The sequence below is a fragment of the Girardinichthys multiradiatus genome, chromosome 6 (assembly GCF_021462225.1).
Source record: "Girardinichthys multiradiatus isolate DD_20200921_A chromosome 6, DD_fGirMul_XY1, whole genome shotgun sequence".
In the NCBI taxonomy this organism is placed as follows: domain Eukaryota; kingdom Metazoa; phylum Chordata; class Actinopteri; order Cyprinodontiformes; family Goodeidae; genus Girardinichthys; species Girardinichthys multiradiatus.
In genome coordinates this window covers 13,098,740-13,126,322 of record NC_061799.1, presented here as the reverse complement: position 1 = coordinate 13,126,322, position 27,583 = coordinate 13,098,740, and the positions used below count along the sequence as shown (strand labels likewise).

At 39.5% G+C, this 27,583-nt stretch overlaps 1 protein-coding gene across 5 annotated transcripts in view; it reads right to left on the bottom strand.

Moving 5' to 3' along the window:
* Positions 1–5,108: 5,108 nt before the first annotated feature.
* carmil3 (capping protein regulator and myosin 1 linker 3) overlaps positions 5,109–27,583 on the bottom strand; it is a 150,951-nt gene continuing 128,476 nt past the window's right edge. For 2 of the 5 annotated variants that reach the window (XM_047368544.1, XM_047368547.1), the window contains exons 30-38: positions 26,890–26,956; positions 26,550–26,737; positions 25,018–25,097; positions 18,581–18,700; positions 15,961–16,129; positions 14,827–15,199; positions 12,662–12,765; positions 12,357–12,573; positions 5,109–5,815 (exon numbers count right to left, since the gene is read on the bottom strand). In XM_047368544.1, coding sequence (XP_047224500.1) covers positions 5,781–5,815; positions 12,357–12,573; positions 12,662–12,765; positions 14,827–15,199; positions 15,961–16,129; positions 18,581–18,700; positions 25,018–25,097; positions 26,550–26,737; positions 26,890–26,956 — 1,353 coding nt within the window. In that variant the 3' untranslated portion in view covers positions 5,109–5,780. Of the gene's footprint in view, positions 5,816–7,844; positions 9,484–9,788; positions 9,861–12,356; positions 12,574–12,661; positions 12,766–14,826; positions 15,200–15,960; positions 16,130–18,580; positions 18,701–25,017; positions 25,098–26,549; positions 26,738–26,889; positions 26,957–27,583 lie in introns of those variants that run through there. The other 3 variants (XM_047368548.1, XM_047368545.1, XM_047368546.1) reach the window with 3 other exon arrangements.

Here is a 27,583-nt window from a genome sequence, read left to right as displayed (position 1 = left end):
ACAGTTTTTGGATCTTACAACCCACAGACTAAAGGAAGGTCTTCACATAGCTCAACACAAATAAGAACATAGCAGCCCTCTAGTCCACTCTTCCTGCATTTCTACATTACTGTCACTGATTTGTTCAGAACTGCAGCATAAAAGCTGCTTGTCCACATGCAGATGAACCAGCTCTTAGGTGTTTCTAAGAGGATTATTGCACTATGTAGCATTTATGATGATAGTACCCCACTCTAAAGGCAAGATTTTGGATCAGACACTAATCCGTCTTTTGTCAGGTGCATTATCACTGAACAGAGGGGGTTGTCAAGATACAAACCTCTTTTTTTGAGATAACAGGCTGTTACCTTGTATGATGCTGCTCAGTAGGTGCACAGTGGAGCAAGCTAGGTTTTATAAACCTATTACCAGACAACCAATGTCTTTGTAGGGAGTCAAATGACTTGCTGCTGACCCATTTGCCTAGGTCAAACACATGAAATCCACAACTTTCCACACACGCAGTATGAGCCAACTTCACACTGAGTGACTCAGACACACAGCTTTATCAGATCATCTTTGTTAATGCATGCATGGATTGTGTAGGTTTACTTACACTGTGATTAAGCATTCACCTGAACATATGGTGTGCAGAAATGACACCATATGGGTGTGTGGAAAGACAAAGAGGGAATTAACCAGGCTTATCTGAGGACACATAGAATGTGAATGCAACACCCCTGGCTGTGGTGTGTCTTGGCAGTACAGGAGATCAGGAGACTGCATGGAGGGAATTGAAATCTTCTCATTGACAGGAGGCTTACAGACGCGTCATTGTCTGGAAAAAAGCTGAAGCTCAAAAGCATGAGTTCACTCAAAAGGGAGTGAGCAGGCAACACCTGCTCATCTGGAATTCACCTTCCTGATATGAAAATATTTAATCCATGATGTTCATGGTGTCGTTTACATTTGACAAGTCTTCATCAGATCATAAGACACAGACTGCTGCTAGGATTCATGATAACAGTAATAAAAGAGCATCATTACTGGTCAGTTACATTACAGCAGAACTGTGAATCCATGAGTTTCAGGACATAGATCAAGGTCTCTGCTGCCACCTGCTGTACAGTAGTGGAAACGTTTATTGAGGAAGACATTACCTTCTGCATTAAGCGTGCTTTATTCCAACTCTAAACATTCTAAAACTTTCAGCTTCAACAATTCTGGACTTTACATTTTCTAAACATCAGCTACTATAAACTTAGGAAAATATACATTTGTGCTTTATTGCAATGGAAGACAAAATAAATACTACATTTTAAGTTCAAAATCCTACACTTGGATATATACTCGCCATTCTCTTTAATTAGGCTTGTATGGAGTTGGACCTGACTTTTGCCTTCAGAACTGCTCTAATTCTTTGTGGAACAGAGCCAACTATGTATTGGAAACATTCCTCCAAAATGTTGTTCCATATTGACATGAGAGCATCACATAGCTGCTGCAGATTTGTCAGCTGTGCATCCATAACATACAGGGGTTGGACAATGAAACTGAAACACCAGTCATTTTAGTGTGGGAGGTTTCATGGCTAAATTGGACCAGCCTGGTAGCCAGTCTTCATTGATTGGACATTGCACCAGTAAGAGCAGAGTGTGAAGGTTCAATTAGCAGGGTAAGAGCACAGTTTTGCTCAAAATATTGAAATACACACAACATTATGGGTCATACCAGAGTTCAAAAGAGGACAAATTGTTGGTGCACGTATTGCTGGCGCATCTGTGACCAAGACAGCAAGTCTTTGTGATGTATCAAGAGCCACAGTATCCAGGGTAATGTCAGCATACCACCAAGAAGGATGAACCACATCCAACAGGATTAACTGTGGACGCAAGAGGAAGCTGTCTGAAAGGGATGTTCGGGTGCTAACCCGGATTGTATCCAAAAAACATAAAACCACGGCTGCCCAAATCATGGCAGAATTAAATGTGCACCTCAACTCTCCTGTTTCCACCAGAACTGTCTGTCGGGAGCTCCACAGGGTCAATATACACGGCCGGGCTGCTATAGCCAAACCTTTGGTCACTCATGCCAATGCCAAACGTCGGTTTCAATGGTGCAAGGAGCGCAAATCTTGGGCTGTGGACAATGTGAAACATGTATTGTTCTCTGATGAGTCCACCTTTACTGTTTTCCCCACATCCGGGAGAGTTACGGTGTGGAGAAGCCCCAAAGAAGCGTACCACCCAGACTGTTGCATGCCCAGAGTGAAGCATGGGGGTGGATCAGTGATGGTTTGGGCTGCCATATCATGGCATTCCCTTGGTCCAATACTTGTGCTAGATGGGCGCGTCACTGCCAAGGACTACCGAACCATTCTTGAGGACCATGTGCATCTAATGGTTCAAACATTGTATCCTGAAGGCGGTGCCGTGTATCAGGATGACAATGCACCAATACACACAGCAAGACTGGTGAAAGAGGGTCGGGGTCTGTGCCGGGGTCACTCAGGTTCAGGCACGAGGCAGATTCAGGTGCTGGGGCGGTCTGCCTGTCTCCAACCCTGGAGGGAAGGGGACCACCTCCTGGGTCTGGTTGTCCCTATGGAGTATCAGCACCTGGACCTGGGAATATAGAGTATGTATGGGGAGTGTGAGTGAGTGTACGACGTCCATTGTTGTTTGTCTTTACGTTGGGTGCGTGGGTGTGACTGTTTTTATTTGTACGCATGAGGGTGGGAATGTGTGATTGTGATTGTGAGCCTATTTCCTCCCCACCACACTACCTGCCGGTGGTTGGTGTCTGCCCACCGGTGTACTTGTGGTTCTCGGTATCCGGGGCCGGGTGCTTTGGTGTGTGCTGGCTCACTCCCGGTGGCTGCTTGTCAGGACCTGGACCCCTAGGCTCTGTCGGGCCTCTGCTTGGGGAGTTATATGTCCCGGTGTCTCGGGTCTCTGGGTCCATGGCTGGATCTGCTCAGGCGTAGACGGCTGCCGGCAGGGCCTGTGGGCTCGTCGCTGCAGCTCCCTGGGGCTTCTGCACTGTGCCTGCTGGGTGGTTCCCCCCGGGACTCTCCCCTGCTCTTCTCTGAGGGGGTAGTGGTAGTCCCTGCGGTGGTTTTCCTGGGGTTCCTGTGCTCTGGGGGCCTTTGGATGTCTGTGGCTAAGATCTCCTCCGTATTTGTCCTGAGTCCAAGGGGGCAGGTCTGTGGCTCCTCACACTCTATTGCATATTTCTATGGAGTAACCTTATATACAAGAGTGCGCTCACACTCAGATCCACAGGTGTTTAGATTCAGGTGTTAACAGATACACAAATGTCTTATATTGAGCCGCATTTACCACTAAATACATCTTGCATTGATAAGTACCGTGTACTTTTTGGTAACAAAGCTGGTAATATGAACGTTTCTGCAAGTGTAGAAGCAAGCAGGGTGTTATCTTGTATTCTCATCATCCTTCTTTCTTTCCTCCATTCTTTTCTCCTTCTGTCTCCTTTTCCTTTTTGCCCCACCTTTCTCTCTTTCGTGCTTATATTTGTTTTCTTTTCATTTTGGTCTCCGTGTCCGTAAGCAGTATCCCAAAGCAGTATCTAATAAAGTTTATTTTTATAAATATCAAGTAGAACTTTAAATGTTAGCTGTAATGCTCCACTTAAGAAATCTGTTGGGCTTTTTCTTGGCACCCAGACAACACTTCTGAGCGCTACTCTGCTGGCCAGGACACGGTAAAAAAAAAAAAACCCAGCATGCTGCAGTATACAGTTGAAGGTTTCCACCAGAAGATGGGTTTACTGTGGGCAGCAAAGGATGGGCATGGTCAGCAACAATACTCAGGATGACTTTAAAGGATTCTCAGTTGATAAGGAGCCCAAGGTGTGCCAAAAATACGCTCTAAGCCCTTACACTGCCACCAGTCTGAACTGTTGATACTGTACACACTAAATTCTGCACAACCATTTGAAGGTTGAAGCTAAAGTTGAGTTTCTACTGACGAGGCAATGTTTTTCCAGTCTGTTATTGTCCAATTTTGGTGTCCATAGAATTCAACAGAAAACTTGTTCCGGGCCCAACAGACAGGTTATACTTTATTTATTTCCCTCCTGCCCATGCCACTCAAGCAAGTTACTGTGCCAGCAAACTTGCTTGACTTGAACCCCATAGAGAATCTATAGAGTATTGTCAAACGAAAGATGAGACACACCAGACCCAACAATGAAGATGACCTGCAGGCCGCTATCAAAGCAACCTGGGCTTCCATTAAACCTTTAGCAGAACCACAGGCTGATTGCCTCCATGCCACGCTGCATTGATGCAGTAATTCATGCAAAAGGAGGCCCAACCAAGTACTGAGTGCATAAAAATTAACATACTTTTCAGAAGCCTGACATTTCGGTTTAAGATATCCTTTTCTTATTGCTCTTATGTAATACTGAACACTACATTTTGGGTTTTTATTATCTGTAGGCCTTAATCATAATTACAAGTAATAAAGGCTATGAATATTTCATTATATGTTTAACGGATATATTTTATAGGTGTCACCTTCTGAATTAGCGACAAAACAAAAACTGAACTTTTGAGGATATTCAGTTTTTTTAGATGTACTTGTATGTCAAGCTTAGTCCCTTCATGGTGTAGCAGGGTACTTCCACATCTCTGCTGCGGCGTGGGACCCAGGTTTGATTCCCTGTTGCTTCAGGAAGGGCATCCAGCATAAAAACATTTAGTCTTTGTGCTAGTTGTGCTGATTTGCTGACCCCTGACTAAGGGCACAGCCAAAACGACTCCCCTTCCATGATCCAGTCAAGCTTTATTATTTTTGGAAAAATGCACTGAAGAAATATATTTTCAAAGAAAAATAATGAAAAAAATTTAAGCAGTTCTATATTTATTTTGTTTTTTTAATTTTTACATTGAGTTGTCCTTTTCATACTGTTAATTCATTAACTTTTAAAAAAGGTAATGAATTGTTTTAATGGCACTTTTGTGATTTCATATTTTCCCCAATCCAATCTTGTTTACTCAGCCCTGCTTTATTTAAAGGTAGTTATGTGGATCACTACACCTCAGTAAGACTGTAATATATACACAAACAATAGCTTAATAAATTTGACATTTGACACTCTGCTTCCTTCTATTAATTCACTTTTATTTATTCTGATTCATAGAAGCATTTTTAGAAAATATAATTATTTTCACGCCATTAAAATCAGATTAAAACCACCTGCTGGCTGATTTAAATACTCTTGAAGAGATGGGAGAGCTAAGTTCATGGTAACAAGTTTCTCAATCAACATCAGCATACACCAAAAAAAGCATACTCACAAACACAGTTATCAAATATTCTATTATCATAAATTAAATCCTGATTAACTAATAGCTTTACCACAAGGTTAGTGCATTTAATCTACATCTCATTAAAATAAATACAATACAAACTCACTTTTAGTAAACACAGATTGTCATTAACAGGTGGGGAAGGGATGAAGAGACATCTTTCAACATTAAATGATTTGCACAAACGCATAAATCTCCCTTGAAAATACTGGACAGCAGAACTACTGTGTTTGTTTTAAAGAGACTCTCCATTATGCGTGAGAAACTATAACAAGTGCAAGCAGTTAAAAAGAATGTATATATAACATGCACTTTCAGCAAGAAACTGATGTAATAAAAAAGAATCTCTTGATGAATCCCTCTTTTATTTTCAGTCCATGTGGTTTTAAAAGCTCGTCTCACTCCAGTTCTCTGTGTTCCAGTCTCTTCTTCCCAGCAGTGTCTTCTCAGTCCTCAGGTAATGTCATAATGCGTCTCTGTCACCACCTTCGTAACCTGCTAGAGAAAATGTAACATACGATGAAATAAATGCTAGACTTATTGAACTTTAGTGCTAAATGACCAGATTATGTGCAACACAAAGGCTTCTCTGTTACAAAAGCATAAATGTAAAAGCAAAAAATACTAATAATTTTAAGGTTACAGTGACCTCAGATATCTGCGTTTTAACTTCATAGTATTTCATATTCAATTCGGATGAAAGGTTACTAACTCTTTAGAATGAAGTACTTTAAGTATTTGAAGCAATCAAATTTAATGGGGCAGAGGACCACTACAATAAATAAAATTTTCATTTTTATTACTTTGTTGAAAGTCTTTCCTCACACAATGACAGTCTGACATTTAGAATCCTTGCTGATGATGCTTTGCACAGCTGCTTGTGTGTGTAATGTGAGATGCTTTTAAACCCCCTAATTCTGATGTCACACTGGAGTCAAAATGAGAGGAATTAGGCCGATTTTGTAAAACATCAAGGCCTGTCATGTATATGAGGTAAATGTATTGCTTATGATGTGCACTCATTTTGTATACTTGATGTATACTGGGAGGAATATTGTAAAATGTAGATTGCGCTTCTGCATAAGGACAAAGTAGTTACTTCTTCTCTGACCATTTTAAGATGAATGTTCAATTCCCTATACGCAGCCAATGACTGCCCCAAGTGACCAAATACTTATTACTTAAATTACTCAGAACATGGGTTAGACTGCTCACGTGAGATTGCCATGCTGGGGTGAGTGAAACTTCATCAATGCAGACTAAGGTTATTATTGTGTCACATGATATATATGGCCTTTCTACGTTGCGAGATCACTTCACAGAATTTTACAACACATCCAAACAAATCAATGGAAGCCTGACATAGATGGATAAGCAGATGCGTAGAGAGACGATACTAGTGTCTAAAAGCTCATTTCTGGTCACAGATTTTGTAAAGCTAAATCTGCTAGTTCAGATTTTAGTCAATCAAAAGAGCCGAGTCTCTCTTACGACTGAAAAACTACTAACATTCACATGCACTAAAATCCTTCAGGGTATGGCACATAATAACTCCAATAAAAAGGAATGCAACATATTTAGTTTACTGTTTTACAAGAGAAATGAAGGGTCACTTTTGTTCTTTTTTTTTAGGACACATCAAAATGTATTACACCTTTTTATCAGATATTACATTTTACTACAAGAGCAATTCAAAATAAATAAAACTAAAAAAAACAGCTGTGTCCAACTGAATATTAGAAATCACTCTGATTTACAGTAGCCTTAAGAGGCTCTTTTGTGATAAATTCAATTCAATTCAAAAATACTTTATTAATCCCAAAGGGAAATTAAATGTTGTTGTAGCTCATATTATGTAGGTTTCCTCAAAGAGTCGTTGTAGATGCTGATGGCTGTGGGCAGGAAGGATCTCCTGTAGCGCTCCGTCTTACAGCAGATCTGAAGAAGCCTCTGACTGAAGACACTCTGTTGTTGTAGGACAGTCTCATGAAGAGGATGCTCAGGGTTCTCCATAATGTTCTTCAATTTATGAAGAATCCGTCTTTCCACAATGATCTCCAGAGGTTCCAGAGGAGTCCCCAGAACAGAACCAGCCTTTTTTATCAGCTTGTTGAGCTTTTTTAAGTCCCTGGTTCTGATTCTGCTTCCCCAGCAGATGATGGTAGAAGAGATCACACTCTCCACAACAGACTTATAGAAAATATGCAGCATCTTGCTGCAAACACCAAAGGACCTAAGCTTCCTCAAGAAGTACAGTCTGCTCTGTCCCTTCTTGTAGATGGCTTCACAGTTGCATCTCCACTCTAGTCTGTTGTCCAGGTGAACACCGAGGTATTTATACTCCTCCACCACCTCCACTTCTTCTCCCATGATAGAAATAGTTTTTGACTTATTCCTGTTTCTCTTAAAATCTACAATCATCTCCTTTGTTTTAGTCACGTTCAAAATGAGATGATTGTTTCCACACCATGCCACAAAGCGGTCCACCACCTTCCTGTACTCATCTTCTTGTCCATCTATGATCCACCCCACGACTGCAGAATCATCCGAGTAGTCGTGGGGTGGATCACGTGATAATAATAATCATGAATTATTTATGCTGGAATCAAGGGCAACATCACATTGTGTGTGTTGGAGAGAAGGGGTCTGCCTGTGTTACAAAGCTCCTCAGTGAAATGATTTCACTAATACTTAACTCACAAAAGGACAAAAGGATTAGAGTTGACATTCAAGCTAGCTTTATCAACTTGCAAACGTAAAAATGTCACTCTTAATTTCAGCGGGTAGCGGGTTGCTACGCTGAAAATTGTCACAGCTATGCTGAAATTTAGGCCGATACGCTCATAAAAAATGAGCCTTGCGGCCCTTTGACTAACATCCGGGCTCCTTCCGTGTGGTTCTTATGTCGGCTGTAGCACCTGCGCTGCTCCAGCTTCCATTCACCCTATGCGACCGTTAATGGTAAAGCTTTCTAATATCATGTCAGCTTCGAAGGGTGGGTATAAACGGCCTAATATCTTGACGGGGCTGCAGAAGAAAATCTTTTCTTACCCCCTCCCCGTTAGACAAAATATTTTTCTCTTCCCCACCCCCGCTCATAAATATTCCTGGTGAGAACCCTGTTTATGTTTAGGTAGATTTGTAGCTGTGGTCTCCGAACATCTGGAGCAAAGGTAGGTAAACTTTCTTTGTTTCTAGAAGGTCTGCAGGAATTTAGACACTCATCTCATCAGCTGGCTGTCCCCAGAGAATAATCTAATCATGAAATTTTTAAAGGATGACACAGTGACAAGTATTGATCTACAAGCAAAAAAAAAAATTTGGTTTCAGTGTCTAAATGAAGCAAATGATATGACTGCACCTAATTTCAAAACTGATATGACAGATAACACAGGGCCTTCAGACCTTTTTTACTTGAGATAATTAGCTCTAATACTACCAAGTCTAGGATGTGCACAACCTTTTTTTCGTCTCTGTTGCGTTAAAGGTTCTTGCAGCACAATCTGTAAGATATACTGCGCTGGATTACAAGGGTAATTGGCAGTGCTTTTGCCATATCATTAGCATTCTTTCAGTTCCAGCACCCTGAGGTTGACTTCTTCAGCACCACACTGCTTAGAGTGGAAAATGATGATGAATCAGCTAAACCTCTCTGGCAATTATCACAATAATGGAACCAAGGAAAGAATTAAGAATGAGAGAGAAAAGGTGGAAATGGAGAAGTTGTCATCAATTTGCACTGAAAGCTGCCAGCAGCAATGAGACAAACCTGGATATTAGCCAGGTTATTACTTTAAATTATATTTTATGATGTCTAACTTTGATCAACTATTTATAAAATGGCTGCTCATCCTTGCTTTTAATATGCAGGATATGGCTCGTGCACGAGGAGCGTAATAATAAGGGGATTAAGCAAATATATCAAACATTGAAAAAATAACTATTTTCGCAGAACAAAAAACAAAAAATGGGGGTGGGGGGATGGAGGGGGTAGTAATTAAATGTCATATCCCACATGTTAGAGAAGGAATGAAACAGATGCATACACCCAGTCCCAGCAGAGTAGTCCAGGAATCTGTTTCTGTACTGGGGAAAGTCAGGCCTTTTCACAGGGAATCTGAAATCTGAGGACCTCTCTGGATCATATGGAATGTCCCTTTCAATGCCTGAGAGGGGAAATGGCAGGAGTCATACACACAGTGGGGTGTGGGAATAAAAAAAAAAAAAAATGGGGGTAGAAACAATAACATGGGGCTACATCCAGAACACTCTAAAGGCTTGGGAGCACATCAAATAACAGACCCATGCTGAGTTCAATAGATATAAATATAAAAGAAAAAGGCAATATGATGTTGTGCTGAACAAATGCAGTGAGAAATGCATTTATACTCCTGCGCATGCACTCTATAACACAGCCAACATAAGAATAGCCACATGGGGGCTGGAACAGACAATGTCAGTGGAGCAGTACCTATGTCAAATGAGTTGGACTTCCTGGTGTGGTGGGATGTTTTTGGGAATCCATTATGATCTGCTTCCTCATTTGTGGGTGTAGGAGGAAGTGGTCATAATTATTACTCATCACGTTCTGCCTAAATGTTTTACAAGGCTCACAAACAACAATTTGTCTGTACAGATAAAAATGTAAGAGTTAAACTTGAAAATGTCAGTTCTAATAATCTGAATAGAGAGAAGATGAATATTTAGAGTCATCAAAGTCACTCAGAAAAATCCTATAAGATTATTCTGAAGTACAGATGAGCAAAGATGTTCAAAAGACCTGTTTCCCACGGTCAAGCCTAAATATATATATATTTTTATATATATTTTTTTATATATATATATATATATATATATATATATATATATATGTTGGACAATGAAACTGAAACACCTGGTTTTAGACCACAATCATTTATTAGTATGGTGTAGGGCCTCCTTTTGCGGCCAATACAGCGTCAATTCGTCTTGGGAATGACATATACAAGTCCTGCACAGTGGTCCGAGGGATTTTAAGCCATTCTTCTTGCAGGATAGTGGCCAGGTCACTATGTGATACTGGTGGAGGAAAACGTTTCCTGACTCGCTCCTCCAAAACACCCCAAAGTGGCTCAATGATATTTAGATCTGGTGACTGTGCAGGCCATGGGAGATGTTCAACTTCACTTTCATGTTCATCAAACCAATCTTTCACCAGTCTTGCTGTGTGTATTGGTGCATTGTCATCCTGATACACGGCACCACCTTCAGGATACAATGTTTGAACAATTGGATGCACATGGTCCTCAAGAATGGTTCGGTAGTCCTTGGCAGTGACGCGCCCATCTAGCACAAGTATTGGGCCAAGGGAATGCCATGATATGACAGCCCAAACCATCACTGATCCACCCCCATGCTTCACTCTGGGCATGCAACAGTCTGGGTGGTACGCTTCTTAGGGGCTTCTCCACACCGTAACTCTCCCGGATGTGGGGAAAACAGTAAAGGTGGACTCATCAAAGAACAATACATGTTTCACATTGTCCACAGCCCAAGATTTGTGCTCCTTGCACCATTGAAACCGACGTTTGGCATTGGCATGAGTGACCAAAGGTTTGGCAATAGCAGCCCAGCTCCCGACGGACAGTTCTGGTGGAAACAGGAGAGTTGAGGTGCACATTTAATTCTGCCGTGATTTGGGCAGCCATGGTTTTATGTTTTTTGGATACAATCCGGGTTAGCACCTGAACATCCCTTCTTTGCAATGTGCAATGTGCGTCCACAGTTAATCCTGTTGGATGTGGTTCATCCTTCTTGGTGGTATGCTGACATTACCCTGGATACCGTGGCTCTTGATACATCACAAAGACTTGCTGTCTTGGTCACAGATGCGCCAGCAAGACGTGCACCAACAATTTGTCCTCTTTTGAACTCTGGTATGTCACCCATAATGTTGTGTGCATTTCAATATTTTGAGCAAAACTGTGCTCTTACCCTGCTAATTGAACCTTCACACTCTGCTCTTACTGGTGCAATGTGCAATCAATGAAGACTGGCTACCAGGCTGGTCCAATTTAGCCATGAAACCTCCCACACTAAAATGACAGGTGTTTCAGTTTCATTGTCCAACCCCTGTATAATATATATATATATATATATATTAACCGCTGTTAATGTCCAATTTCTATATATATATATATATATATATATATATATATATATATATATATATTATAGGATGTGTTATTTATTCCATTTGATATATAATTATGGATATTTGTCCAAACAAAACTAACAGAAAGGGGTAAACCACTGTTAATGTCCAATTTCTAAATAAATCACACACAAAATTATTTTTAACTTACATTTCTTAACTTAAAAGAAAACAGAATTGCTATTGTAATGATATAGCCAACACTTGTTTTTCACTGTTTTCATATAGTTCACTCCTTAACTCTTTACTGGTCAGCGTAGGGCTTTGCTTTTCTTCTGCTTACTGAGTCAGAGCATCTGCAGGATTATTAAGAAACTATATCCTAAAAATTATTTAGAAAGGTTAGTTCTCAAATCTAAATAGTAAGCATGTTTTAAGGTAATGTATTTTTTATAAAGCAAAGAGTGATGCGCAGTTAGTGACTCAATGACATAGAATTGAATTACTTAAAAAACCGTAACAGGTAGTTTTGATTACTTCTAATCTTTATGACACTGCTTCAACTGCGAAATAATGAGTTGTCAGAAGCAAGTTAATTTTTTGTTCTTCTGAAACAAAATCAAGTTATTTATTTGTGTTCAATTTGAGTCCCAGACCGGGTGTTTAGAGTCTTCGAGGGCCAGAGTCCTGCAACATTACATACTTGTACATACTTTGTTGATTCAGGTGTTTTAAAGATACACATTTCAAAGTTGCAGGACACTGGGCCTCAATGACTGAAGTTTGAGAACCCTGCTTTAGAGAATAAGTCTGTCTAGTATTAAATCTTAGTAACTGTGACTCAAGTCTAAATCTAAGACTTGAGTCCTCATCTCTGACCATGAACATGTGGTGGCATTATAATACCATGGCTGATGATGGTGGGATCAGTGTGCTCCATTCCAGGCTTCACAGAGTTTGTAGGGCTCCTTGCTTCACTGGTCACTTTCTCTTCAGAGACTGGCTGAGAAGGAGGTAAACTCTTCTGATCAATGTTTTGTTCTTTTTCAGGACTGGCAAGAGTTTGGGGTGAAGTCTTGGTCTTTTCTGGAGAGGTCTTGTCTCTCTGGAACTCTATGCTGGGCTGGTAGCAAAGTGCAGAATGTGTTTATGTCACTTTTCATATCTTTTAGCCCACAGCAGAAAAATACGTTTATTTATTCACCACATACCTTGTTGGGAATGAGAGGACGCTGTCCCTCTGGCCCTCGCCCTCTCTGCTTCTCCTCCTGCAGCCTTTCGCTCTGTTCTTCTCCCTCTAGCCTTCCCGCCTCTTCTAGTAACAAAACCACAGGAAACTATTAACTCAATAATCAATCAAAACTTTGTTTTTGTGTTTCTGATTCAACAACAAAAGCCCTGAAGAAAAGATTTAGACAGAGAGCAGAGGTGCAGAAATTATGGGAGCCAGGAAGCAAGCCCTGGCTAAAGAAAAACAAAATACAGAAGTGAAAACAAACCATCTATATAGATAATAATGCTGTTCCTTTTCTGCATTAAGATCTTGCTGTAATTTTTTAAAGAAAAAGACATAATTGCTGGCATAACAGCCAAATGTTTCTGTATTTCTGTAGTTTATATTTAATATATCATCACGTTTTGATATTTGGTATTCCAAATAGCAAATTAAGCTACTAACAGTCCTTGACTATGGCTCTCTGTGAATGCCTTAACAGCTGGAGCACCCAACGTATGGGACTAATTACATCACTTTACTGTATTCTACCACATTTTCACTGTATTCAGCTATTACCTAATTAATTAAAACTGTTATACTGTGAGTCAAAGATCTTAGCTTGAGCCTCTATGTTTAGATCTGACTGTTTTTTTGCATTGTGGCTACATTATGACAATATTATAGAGAGGTAGATATTTAGGAAGGGTGTCTTGCATGTTAAAGTTTGCATAAACAGTTTGACAGAGTCTGACATATACAGACCCTTGAAGGTGTTCATACCCACTGAAACCCCCTTTTCACATTTTGTCATAATATAGCCACAAACTTCATTTTACTGGGATCTGATATGCGACAGACTAGCAAAAAGTAACTAATATAACTGCAAAGTGGAATTTCTTTACAAATACAAATCCAAAAAGGGAGGAATTTTGATGTTTTGAGACCCTTTTAATGTGATTCTGTCAAAGGAAATCCTTTGCCTTCAGAAGTCATTTAGTTTATTAATAAAGTCAACCTGTGTGTGATTTATTTACAGTAAGAGTATAGCTGTTTTGTGATTGTATCAGAGGTTTGTCAGAAAACATTTCAAAGAGCACTGTCCAATTCTTCATCTGGGTATGGAAAGAGTACGGGACAATTCCAAACCAAACAAGTTGTGGCCTTCCACCTAAACTGACAGACCGGGTAAGGAGAGCATTAAGAGAAGCAGCCAGAAGGAACATGGTTAGTCTGGAGGAGCTGTAAAGATGGCTTGGGTAGGAGAATCTAATGACAAGACAACCATCAGTCACAATTTGGGCTATATGGAAGGGTGTCAAGAAGAAAGCCAATGTTGAAAGAAATCCATAAAAGGTCCTGTTCAACATTTGCCACAGGTCATGTAGAGAATACCAGAAAGTTGTGGAAGAAGGTTGAATAAGACGAATATGACCATTGAAATCCCCATCTGTGGAAGAAAATGGACACTGCACACAATTTCCATGGTGACACATTAGTGGCAGCATCATTGTGTGGGATCCTTTTATTCAGCAGGGACAAGGATGCTGGTCAGAGCTGATGGAAAGATGGATGGAGCTAAATACAAGGCAGTCCTGAAAACCTGGGGTGAATGATGACCCTCCAGCTGGAAAATTACCCTCGACTTAAAACATAGCTAATTTAAGGTTAAAATCAAAGCATATATATGTGTTAAAATTGCCCTGATAAAGTACAGACCTAAATGCAATTGAGAATATATGAGGCAAAAACATTGCTGTTCATAGATGTTCTCCATACAATCTGATTGAAGTATAGCTATTTTGCAATTAATGGGCAACAATTTCAGTCTTTAGATGTGCAAAGCTAGTTAAAGATATACCTCAAATATAAAAAATATCATGCAGATGTAATCACTGTTTAAAATGATTCCACAACGTATTGAATCAGCTGAGCTGAATATGAATACATTTTTATCATTTTATTTTTAAAAAGTATTGAAAATCATTTATCCTCTTGCTTCCACTTTCACTTCACATAATACAATACAGTGATGTTTGTGGTTATAACATGTCATAGTGTGGAAATGTTTAGGGGGTATAAACTCTTTTGTAAAACACTGTTTATCTTTGATTATGTGTCTGATGGCAGTTTCAACTTCATTTGCTGTAGAAGTTGCAGTACCTAAACTGTCCTGCAGGTGTCTCTGCCTCATCACAGCCAGACTGGGTTTTGTGCTCTGCGGAGGAGGCTCTGGCCTCGGCCCACAGGGGGCCACGCTGCCAATGGCGCTGCTCTGGACGTCCTCTCCCACCTCGGTCCGCAACTCAGTCAGTGGGACAATTCTCTCCTGCCTGGCCATCTCCATCTGTCTGTCCGTCTGGTGTTTGGAGGACACCACATGGCCGTTACTCCGAGTATCTGTCGGAGTGTCTGAGATGATGTTTGATCCATCAGCGCTGTGCTGTAACTCTTTGAAGTCACAGGTGCTGCTGCTGTCAGAGTCCTCGATTTCTGCCCCAATACAGCTGTACACCATGCTGACCAGATCTGTGGACTGCAGCAGGAGAGAAAGCTGTTCATAGAATCCTAATTAGTCAGAGTCAGATAAATGTTTCTCAGCATTATTCGTAGAGGACTGACACATGCAACTATAATTTTGTGGATGCCCTGGAAAGATTTGTTAATAATACAAAAAATACCTATTCTCATTCCAAATATCTAATTTTAAAGGATTTGTCAATCACCAATCTGATGAAATATGAATCAGCACTGAAAGTTGGAGCAGCCCCATTGGCTCTGTAAGAGTTTGCAGCAGAGATTTAAAATAAGCCTTAAAGTCTATTTTTCACACAAACAGCTACACAGATCCAACACATAAAAAGGCTGAGAATAGCAGGTGGTGGGCACAGCATGCAGCTATGCTCTGTGTCATCACACAGGACTACCAGAGCTGGAAGCAGGATGCTCATAAACTGACATCTTGATTATAAAGCAGACTTTAAAGCTTAGGTTTTATTTTTCTTCTTCATTCTTCCTTTAATCATGCAATAGTTTTCAAAGCTGTGACAAATCAAAAGTGTCTGCAACTTTAAACTTCAGCCAGTGTAGCTGTGGAGAGAACCAGAATGATGAAAAATGGCTTGTCATTCTTTTTAGTGCTGCTACCTGCAGTTAATAATAATAATAGCATAATTAATAATTTGGTTTTTACAACTCTGCACACACATTAATTTTCAAGGTTCCTCAGCTCGGTCTCAACTAATCAAAAGCAACCAATGTGCTGCTTGCTTCCAGGAAAGTTCTATTACAATGTACCTGTCTTTGGATGGGACAGGGGGGGCTGGCAGCTCTCACCCCATGAACAGGTACGCCCTGAGCTGGCCGAGGTGAAGACATGGTCCCATTTGCTCCAGGAACAGCACTCTCTGGCCTCCCTGTATCTTTAGGATGCTGAATCATGGAGTAGACGTTCTCTGAAGCACTCCTGGAAAAAACAGAAGCACACAAGAACTGTCATGCGAGGCTTCAGTGTTAACCTGAGAGTCCCGAGAAAAATGTTGAGGTTGTACCATGAGTGATGCAACATTACCATACAATGTTATTTATGTTTGAGACTCAAGGATTATCTTGAAGAATCTGGAAATGAACTTAAGTTAATTTTGGAACTAACTTAGGCAATAATTGGTATACCTTTAAACAATCACTCAAAATGCAAGATCGGATAAAATAATATTTTAAGAATGATTTGCTGAATAAAACCAACCTTCTGGATGACCAATTCTCAACGGTGTTTAATTAGCTGCCTTTATTTAATAAAATAATATTTAAAGAAATATTATTTTGAATAAAAACCAAATCTTTCTGGAGAAATGGGCTTAATGGTGTTTACTTAGTTTTCAAGTTTGGTAAAATAATATTTAGGGAAATATTATTTTACTGGATTGAAAACTAACAACCTTTTTGGGTAAATGACCTTTAGCAGGCAAGCATGTATTCTTAGCTGTTAGCGGTTGGAGCTAACAAAAGAAGCTTATAGCTTATCAGAATCAAACACATACCTTTAAAATGCTACTAATAAAAGGGGTTAAAAAGCATAAGCGTGGACGGCACGTTATGGCCGATCTTCTGTGTTTTTAAACATTTTCAAAATCATTGATGATGTTAACTTATCAGTCCACAACCCCAAAAAGAAATGTTCTACTAAGTCAAAAAAGCCTAAAATTAATATGACATTGATACTAATAATGAGTGTATATAAACGTCTGACTTGAACTGTTTAGTCCATGAGGCAGACACCCTGTCTACTTTTAAGACCAGGCTTTCCTTTTTGATAAAGCTTATAGTTAGAGTGGCTTAGGTTATCCTGAGCTATCTCTGTAGTTCTGCTGCTATATATATTGCTGCTATATATTTTAGACTGCTGGAGACATAATGACAAATTTTCCTCACTCTGCTATATTGTCCTATTATTCTCTCTTTTTTTGCATTATTTGCTGTTATTTCAGCTTTTAACTTCATGTTCCCTGTTTTTTCTCTTCATAGAAGCTACATCTGACCTGGCGTTCTGTTTAGTTGTAACACTGGAGGGAGCATCAGCTGAGCTACTACTGCCAACAGCTTAATGTTCTTCTACAGATGATACACGTGACCCTGTCTTTGAGTGTTTAACCCTGTCTCTCTCCTAGACATAGCTATTGACTTAGCTTTTTCTATGATGCTTTCTTTGAACCTCTCTTTGAACCTATAGACCTGCTTACTTGGGTTTCTCTTCTAGATTAAGCCACTAAAGGATCTACTACTGCCATTCACTTTTTACTTTTCTTTAACAAAGAAAATAATCCTGGAACAGTGCTTTGTTTGTTTTTGTGTATCTTCTCAAACTCCCAGTTGGTCATGGGAGATGGCCGCTCACACTGTGCCTCATTCAGCTGGAGGTTTTCTTTTCTGTTAAATGTGGGTTTACACATGCATGCTCAGTATGAGGGATTGCTGCAAAATCACTGTCACAATGCAAGCAACTGTCCACTTTGGCTACATACTCTTTCAGGAGGAGTGAATGCTAGAAGTCAACAGCTTGATGCAATATGCTGGGCTTTCTTAGATAGAAAACGTTTTAATTTGAATAATAAACTGAACTTGACTGCATTGTTTGATTACTAGGATCAATTACTAGGATTTTGAATGTACGTACTTGAATTGTAATCTGTCTGATTGGAAGTGCCTTGAGATGACAAATTGTGCACTAGAGCTATGTAAATATATTGAAATTGAATTGAAATGTTGCAAGAAAAAAGTTGTTAAAAAAGAAGATCCAGTATAAGCAGGAATATACATCCTGTCTACTAAAAAAATTGTTTTTGAAAAGACAAAGTAATAAGGGCTGGTCTTCAAGTGAGCAATCTCTTCCTTTATTCTTCCTCTGATTAGTTTGAAACTTCATGTAATGTGTTTTTCTGCTCAATAGAAGTGTTAACCAGCAGAGCCAATAACTGGTATTCTAAGCAGATCTGTGAGCTGAAAAACAAACTGGAGCCTTCATCAAGTGTCACCTTTTCCTCTTTTGTTCAGGGAGATAGTTTCAGAGAAGCTTCTATTGAGTGCTGCACTAGTGTCTATTCGTAGATAAAATAATTATATATATAAAAAACGTTTGCTAGCAGGTTCTTTCTACATTTGGCAACATACTGTAATATTTAAAAATAGATGCTACACCAAGGCTAAATAAGACCAGCCTAAATGTACATAGTGCCAAAAATTCTAAGCAAAAACAGCTGAAGACTAGGAAAATACTTTCCTCCGCTAAAATATTTATGAATCTTAATCGTTGCAAATGCCTGCTAGTGGATTCCTTTAACAGCCATCACATTCTGCAGGTCTCTGCAGTTAAATGTATCTTAGGTTCCCCGTCCCCGATGATCCTGCCCTGCTTACTTACTCCAAATCCTGATTGGAGAAGGTGGAGTTACGGTTCTTGCGAAAGCCGGAAAAAATCGACAGTACACTGCGCCTCTTCTTCCCCCTGAGTGATTGGGCCTGGTGAAGGGATGACAGCTGACTGAAGGAGAGGAAGAGGGAGAAAAAGTGCAGAGGTGTGAAAATAGGAGAAGATTGGATGATTAAAGTTACATGGTGCATTTCTGGAATTGTACTGTAAAGCAGTGAGAGGACGTATACTATTTCAAAAAGGTACAGAGCCTTGCAAGAGCATTCACACATTTTCCCTGTTGTTACATTATAAACAGAAACTTTTATTAAATTTTTTTTTAAGATTTTAAGTTAAGAGAAACTCAAAGTTGCACACTGCCACCATGGTGAAACATGGTGGTGGAAGATCATGCTGTGGAACTAAATACAGGGCAGTCCTGGAAGAACACCAGTTGGATGCTGCGAAGACTTGAAACATTGGTGAAGGTTCACCATCCAGCAGCAAATGGGATGGCCCAGTTAAAGTTTAGGCCTAAATAAAACTTAAAATCTACAGCAAGACTTTTTCCATGGTTTTGAAATTTAAAAACCATGGATATTTTCATTTCCACCTTACAACTTAACACTACTTTGGCAAAATATAGGATGGTCTTTGCAAGGCACTATACATAGTGTTCAATGCTATTTATAACCAGCCACTGAGATTTCTGGTGATCTCAAAACTCCAGTCAATGGTTTTTATCTATTATGCAGACAGAAAAGCAGGATAACAAACAGAACCTGAAAAACATGTTTTAAAAAAAAGTATATCAGGGTTTTCAAGATTTTGAACTGAATTTAACTGTAACATCAACAACACATTTGAAGTGACTGACACCGTAATATCTCAAAAACAGATTTTGAACGAGAGGCTTTTAAAATGATTATGATGCATGCAAATGTACCATCACTGGACCAGGTCTTGTGGGTGAAGCAGACATGAAGGTTTTTGTTTAAATGAATGTGAGGGACTAACGAAGCTGACTGAGCCTATGATCTAAATTCTTACAAGGGTAATTGATCATTAAAAGCCTAGATAGGCTAACTAGGATAAAAAGAAATACAAATACTGAATATTGTGTTGGTTATTTTGGTGGAAAAAATAAGGACCCGATTCTTGCACGTCACAGCATTTGCCAAATACTTATCATTGCAGCAGGACAAACCAGACTGAGCAGGTTATCTATAAGCCACTGCCATTATTTTGCTGGAGGTTCTCAGCCTTGTATGTTTTAGATGTGTCACTAATCTGTCTCTGATTAAAATGATGGACAATTAAACAGCCTACAGTAATCTTGATGACCTGCTGAGGGAGTAATTTAATCATTTAAATAATCTGTAATGAAGCAGAAAAACATGCAGGAAAATGAGTCTGGAAGACCAGGATTGGGGAACACATGGCTAGACGTACTTTGCTGATATTTTTCTTCTAAATCCTTAAATAAAAGTTGCAGGCTTACATATATTTTTTGGTTTGTTAAAGGACTGAATATTTTTTTATTTTAATTTGATTTATCATGGTAAATTTAGAACATTACAGAAAAAAATATAATTTTGGTCTTTAAATGTTTTATCTAGCTTGGTTCTAACTTTATTTGTAAAGTGCTTTAAAAACAGCCACAACAAATACAAAGTGCTCCGCATAATTATAAACTATAAATATACATTAAAAGAATAAATATGTAAATATGGCATAAGAACAATGAAAGAGTGAACAAATCGAAAACAAAACAAATAACCCAAGAAATCCAATAGTGCTTTGATTGAAAAGCTATCTTTCTGCTTTAAGAGCAGATAGACCTGACAATCATCAACATAGAAGGGGAATGCAATTCCCTACCTTCTAACTTTTGAAACTTGAGGCAGTGAGGTCAAGCAGAACCAAAACAGCATGGTCACCAGAATCACATGGCAAAAATATATCAATAATGACTCTTAATCATGCTGATTCAGTAGTAGGTCTATATTTAGCAAACAGAGTGATCAAGACTGGGATTTTGTGACATGATGTAGAGCTACTGTGTGTTTAGTAGGGACCACACCACAGAACAAACTGTAATTTTTAATAGTACAAACACGCTGTGCAATACTAAATGTAAATGTATTAGATGGAGAATAAAATCCTGTAATTATTCCTCCAAATAAATAAAACCTAGTCAGGAGTACTCGCAGCGTCACTGCCACACTGCACCGCACTAACTGGTGTAGTAATACCTTTACCTCTTTACTTTTTGTTTTTGCAAAGCTACAGAGAAAATTAGCTCTGCCACCCAGTCTGATGATGCCATGGCAGAAAGTGTGGGAAATGTAGGAATTTGTCACCAGAAATGTAGGTTATTGGTAGGCTTGACTATGAAACCTCAAATGTCTGCTCACAGATCGCCCAACTATGTTCTGTCCTTAAGCATCAGTTTTACGTACAAAGTATTAGCAGCAGGGGTACCAATATTTGTGGAGCTAGTGGTTTGTGAAAAAATATTTCTTAAAGATTGTTTCTTTTCTTTCTCTGAAAAAAATTTACTTAAAGGTTGGATTTTATCTTCAGACATGCCAGAAAATGTGCTATTCATGAAGCTAAGGTGTTAGCAAGGATTTGCTGTTTTCCTTATTTAACATGTGCATAGCTGGATTTGTGTGTCCAGCTAAATAAACTGAAAACTCTAATCTTTGTTTTTCTTTTGACTTGGGAACTAAATCTTCCTTAAGAAACAGACCATCTTGTAACAGACCATGTTACAAGATGATAACATGCGCTGCAGAGCTTGGGTGTAAAACTGAGTAGCAATCTCTTGATTCTTTTCTAAAGCAATAACCTTCACATAGATGTAGTTATTATAGTCTGATTCATTAGCTGGAAAGTCATGCTTGAAGTATATTAACAACAAATTCTGCAGCCCAGGCTGGAATCACAAATTTAATGATTTGAACCCTGGCTGCTCATCTCTTTGATCTAATGTAATATTTCTAGACAAACGTTCAGTTTAGTATCTTTAGCTTAAGCTGTCATGTCTCTGGCATGTTATCACAATTATTAAGTCACATTTTTACTTAGAGAAAATTATTAAAATTATTAATATTATGGAAAGTATTGGAATATCTTCATGGCAATAACTACATCAAGCCTGTAATTTTCTTTAGGCTTCTGAGTTTGTTTTGCTGCCTTCATGTGTTATAACCCCATTTCCAATTAAGTTGGGACGTTAAAACATAAAAAATAAACAGAATACAGTGATTTGCAAATCCTGTTTAACCTATATGCAATTTAATACACTACAAAAACATTATATTTAATGCTCAATCTGAAACATAATTGTTTTTTGCAAATATTCACTCATTTAGAATTTTAAGCTTGCAAGACATTCTGAAAAAGCTGGGACAGAGACATGTTTGTTACACCTTTACTTTTAACAACACTCAATAATGTTTGGGAACTGAGGACACCAATTGTTGAAGCTTTGTAGGAGGAATTCTTTCCCATTCTGGCTTTATGTAGAACTTCAGTTGCTCAACAGTCCAGGGTCTCTGTTGTCGTACTTGGTGAAGCATAATGTGCCACACATTTTAATGGGAGACAGGTCTGGACTGCTGGCAGGCCAGTCTAGTACCTGCACACTTTTACTAAGAGGCCATGCAGTTGTAATACATGCAGAATGGGGCTTGGTGTTGTCTTGCTGAAATAAGCAGGATGTCCCTAAAAAAGACATTGCTTGGATGACAGCAGATGTTGCTGAAAACCTGTCTGTACATTTCAGCATTAATGGTGCCTTCACCGATGGGCAAATTGCCCATGCCATGTGCACTAACACACCCCCATACCATCACAGATCCTGGCTTTTGAACTTTGTGCTGATAACATTCCAGATAGTCCTTTTCCTCTTTGACCCTGAAGACATGACATCCATGATTTACAAGAAAATCTGAAATGTGGACTCTTCAGACCACAGCATACTTTTCCACTTTGCTTCAGTCCATCTCAGCTGAGCTTTCTGGGTGTTGTTGATACATGGCTTTTGCTTTGCATGGTAGAGTTTCGAGTTGTACTTGAAGATGTAGCGACGAACTGTGTTAGCTGACAACGGCTTTCTGAAGTGTTCCTGAGCCCACATGGGAATATCTGTTACAGAATGATGTTGGTTATCAATGCAGTGCCTCCTGAAAGATCGAAGGTCACCGGCATTCAGTGTTGGTTTTCAGCCTTGCGGCTTACTTGCAGAGATTTCTCCAGATTCTCTGAATCTTTTAATGATATCATGTACTGTAGTTGATGAAATCCCTAAATTCATTACAATTGTAGATTAAGAAACATTGTTCTTAAACTGTTAGACTATTTTCTCACATAGTTGTTGACAAAGTGATGAACCTCGCCCCATCCTTGCTTGTGAACGACTAAGCCTTTTGGGGATGCTCCTTTTATACCCAATCATCACTCACCAGTTGCTAATCTTAACTGACCTAAAATAGGAAAGTTTAGACTTATTCATTGCGAAACAGTTAGAACAAATGGTTATCTCTCTTTTTCTACACAGTATGTAAATACTTAGTTTCGGCTGTACAGGTCCTTCTCAAAATATTAGCATATTGTGATAAAGTTCATTATTTTCCATAATGTCATGATGAAAATTTAACATTCATATATTTTAGATTCATTGCACACTAACTGAAATATTTCAAGTCTTTTATTGTCTTAATACAGATGATTTTGGCATACAGCTCATGAAAACCCAAAATTCCTATCTCACAAAATTAGCATATTTTATCCGACCAAAAGAAAAGTGTTTTTAATACAAAAAACGTCAACCTTCAAATAATCATGTACAGTTATGCACTCAATACTTGGTCGGGAATCCTTTTGCAGAAATGACTGCTTCAATGCGGCGTGGCATGGAGGCAATCAGCCTGTGGCACTGCTGAGGTCTTATGGAGGCCCAGGATGCTTCGATAGCGGCCTTTAGCTCATCCAGAGTGTTGGGTCTTGAGTCTCTCAACGTTCTCTTCACAATATCCCACAGATTCTCTATGGGGTTCAGGTCAGGAGAGTTGGCAGGCCAATTGAGCACAGTGATACCATGGTCAGTAAACCATTTACCAGTGGTTTTGGCACTGTGAGCAGGTGCCAGGTCGTGCTGAAAAATGAAATCTTCATCTCCAAAAAGCTTTTCAGCAGATGGAAGCATGAAGTTCTCCACAATCTCCTGATAGCTAGCTGCATTGACCCTGCCCTTGATAAAACACAGTGGACCAACACCAGCAGCTGACACGGCACCCCAGACCATCACTGACTGTGGGTACTTGACACTGGACTTCTGGCATTTTGTCATTTCCTTCTCCCCAGTCTTCCTCCAGACTCTGGCACCTTGATTTCCGAATGACATGCAGAATTTGCTTTCATCCGAAAAAAGTACTTTGGACCACTGAGCAACAGTCCAGTGCTGCTTCTCTGTAGCCCAGGTCAGGCGCTTCTGCCGCTGTTTCTGGTTCAAAAGTGGCTTGACCTGGGGAATGCGGCACCTGTAGCCCATTTCCTGCACACGCCTGTGCACGGTGGCTCTGGATGTTTCTACTCCAGACTCAGTCCACTGCTTCCGCAGGTCCCCCAAGGTCTGGAATTGGCCCTTCTCCAAAATCTTCCTCAGGGTCCGGTCACCTCTTCTCATTGTGCAGCGTTTTCTGCCACACTTTTTCCTTCCCACAGACTTCCCACTGAGGTGCCTTGATACAGCACTCTGGGAACAGCCTATTCGTTCAGAAATGTCTTTCTGTGTCTTACCCTCTTGCTTGAGGATGTCAATAGTGGCCTTCTGGACAGCAGTCAGGTCGGCAGTCTTACCCATGATTGGGGTTTTGAGTGATGAACCAGGCTGGGAGTTTTAAAGGCCTCAGGAATCTTTTGCAGGTGTTTAGAGTTAACTCGTTGATTCAGATGATTAGGTTCATAGCTCGTTTAGAGACCCTTTTAATGATATGCTAATTTTGTGAGATAGGAATTTTGGGTTTTCATGAGCTGTATGCCAAAATCATCCGTATTAAGACAATAAAAGACCTGAAATATTTCAGTTAGTGTGCAATGAATCTAAAATATATGAATGTTAAATTTTCATCATGACATTATGGAAAATAATGAACTTTATCACAATATGCTAATATTTTGAGAAGGACCTGTATGTACTGCAGATCAGGATGTCAAACAGGCAAAGGACTACAGTAAATCGAGTTAGCTTCTGCCCTTAGCTGCTTCATGAGTTATATTTCTTACTTTGTTTAGTGTTCAAAATAATGATATACATATCAGGTCTAACTGATGTACTAGAAAAGAAACACAGACCATTGAATGAATTCTTTAACAGGTCTGTGGTGACAGAACCTTTGTTACAACTGCACAAAAAAAACAAAACTGATGTGCGACTCCACCTGTCAGGTAGAACTCTCTTGCTGTAGAAATCTGGCAGTCCATCCTCCAGCATACTGACTCCTCCATTCTCAGAACAATGCTGTACATACATGAACACACAAACACAAAAAAACAGGAAACAGAACAACAATTGGTCGGTCTGCCAAGTCTGCTAAAAGCTGAAAGCATGACAAAAGGTGTGATCATTTCAAATGACTGACTGGCAAGTCTAACTATGTCGCCAGCAGAAGTCCGTTTGGAAAACACCTCTTTTAACACACTGCCTTGATAAATTTGCACCGATTTAAAAATGAACTTTGAAAAATACTAAACAAACAAACTGCTCAGTTTGTTGATGCCTTGCGGTTCCTTGGGAGAAGACAGTTCACCACTAACATTTGAGTCACAGAGACAAATGTGGCAGCTTTCTACTTTAAAAGGAGCTTATTTTTGGAATGTGCCTCTGGCAACAAACACAAGATGAATAACAAAAGTTCACACAGAAATAGAGAGAAGGAAAAACAAGTCCCTTATGATTACATATGTTGGTTTTATAATCGAACCTCGGTCCCCTTTATGCTGCGGTATGAGTTAATATGCACCAGAGAGAAATGTCCATCAAAGCTTAGGAAAACTCAACTATAACTTTTTCAACCAAAATACTCCTAAAAAACAGGGTTTAAAAGGAGCAAACTGAGCTGCAGGAGGCAACTGTTCAGCACATTGTTGTAAAATTTCTCAAGCATAGCCAGACTAGATGGAGAACATTTATAAACTTTAACGTTCACGTCGTGCCACAGATTTATAATTAGATTTAGGTCTGAACTTTGTGGCTTAAAACATAAACATGCCTTGATCTAAACCATCTCATTGTAGCATCGGCTGTATGCTTAGGATTCTCCTGGGAGGTAAACCTCAACCCCAGTTTTTCTATTCTTCTGTAGCCTATACAAGGTTTTCTTCCAGGATTGCCCTGCATTTAGCTCCAGTCATCTTCCCCTCGACCCTGAACCAGCTCCACTGTCCCTGCTGCAGAAAAGCATCCCAACAACATAATGCTAAAATTTATGGCACTGATTCACCCACCTCAGCTGCAAATCTAAGATGATGGATTGAACAGAGCTCTGTGAGATGTTCAAAGCTTGGCAAATTAATAATTCTCCCTAACTTTATCCCTGACCTGTCTGATATGTTCCTTAGTCTTCATGATGCTGGTTCACTAATGTTCTCAAACAAACGTCTGAGGCCTTCACAGAACAGCTCTACTTACACTAGGATTACATTATTCATACATAAACTATATTTAGTTAATTGAATTCTGCACCCTTTCTCAGCACTTTATATTTTTTTGTTGAATAACGTTTTAGAAACCATTGAACTTTTTCCTTCAAGTTAACAATTATGCCCCACTTTGTGTTAGTCTGTCAGATAAAATCCCAATACAACACCTTCAGTTCGTGGTGGTAACGACAACATTTGGAAAGGCTTAAGGGGTATGATTACTCTTGCAACGGACTGTATGTATGCACATCAAGTCAGAGGGTCTACTCACAGATTCAGGAGGAATGTGTCCGGCTCTGTGTCGTCGCGGAGGGCGTGGCCTGACATGGGTCACATGACGTAAAGGTGAGCCGTTGGTTGGTAGAGTGGAGAGGCATTCCCAAGACGCCGAGTGAGTGAGAGAAGCAGAGTGGGAAGGAGCAGACGGGGTGGGAGAGGGACTGGGCTCATCACCTAAACCTGAGGAGTTAATTGGGACAAAGATCACTTAAACATATCACATTTGACCTGCAGCACATTAATCACGTGTTAATCTGCTTCTGCTTCAGTCTTCTTTGATCACAGTTAGATTTGATGTCAAAAACAAGTTGAAATTGAGGCAGAAGACTCACTCATTCTGGTGGAGACAGGGCGAATTCTTCTAGTTCTGGAGCTCCGCTTTTTGATTGCCATGGTATCCTTTTAACAGGGGAAAAAAAGAAATCATGGACAGAAAATAATGTTTTTAAACAGTGTAATGCCAAAAGATTTATATTTGTTTTTCCCATTTTGTGACAAAAAAACTATTTGATATATTGTATTGGGATTGTATGGGACAAGCCAACACAAAGTAAGAAATAATTGCAGTTTGCCAATAGCTGTGTAGGGTAGACAGCAAACATGCCAGAAGGTGCTATGGTAAGATGACAACAAAACAGAACTTTTTGGCCTGCTTGCAAACCACTAGCTGCGGTGGAAAAAACACAATATCCCCACTGCAAAACATGGTGGTGGCAGCATCATGATGTCGGCAAGCTTTTCTTCCCCAGTAACACCGAAGTTGGTCACAGCTTGCAAGAAGATGTGTGAATACAAATGCACTCCACACTTTATGGATATAAATCCCAATAAAATATATTGTTTTTATTTGTAGTGTGACAAAATGTTGAGGGGTATGAATACATTTGCAAGGCACTATTTATTCGCTTTGTATCGGAAAATGATCGATTTTAACTACAGTGGGAAAAGCTGTATTGTAGTGGAATCTATGTTAAAGTCCTGATCAATATTACTCCAAAGGATCTCATCCCTTACATGTCATCACGT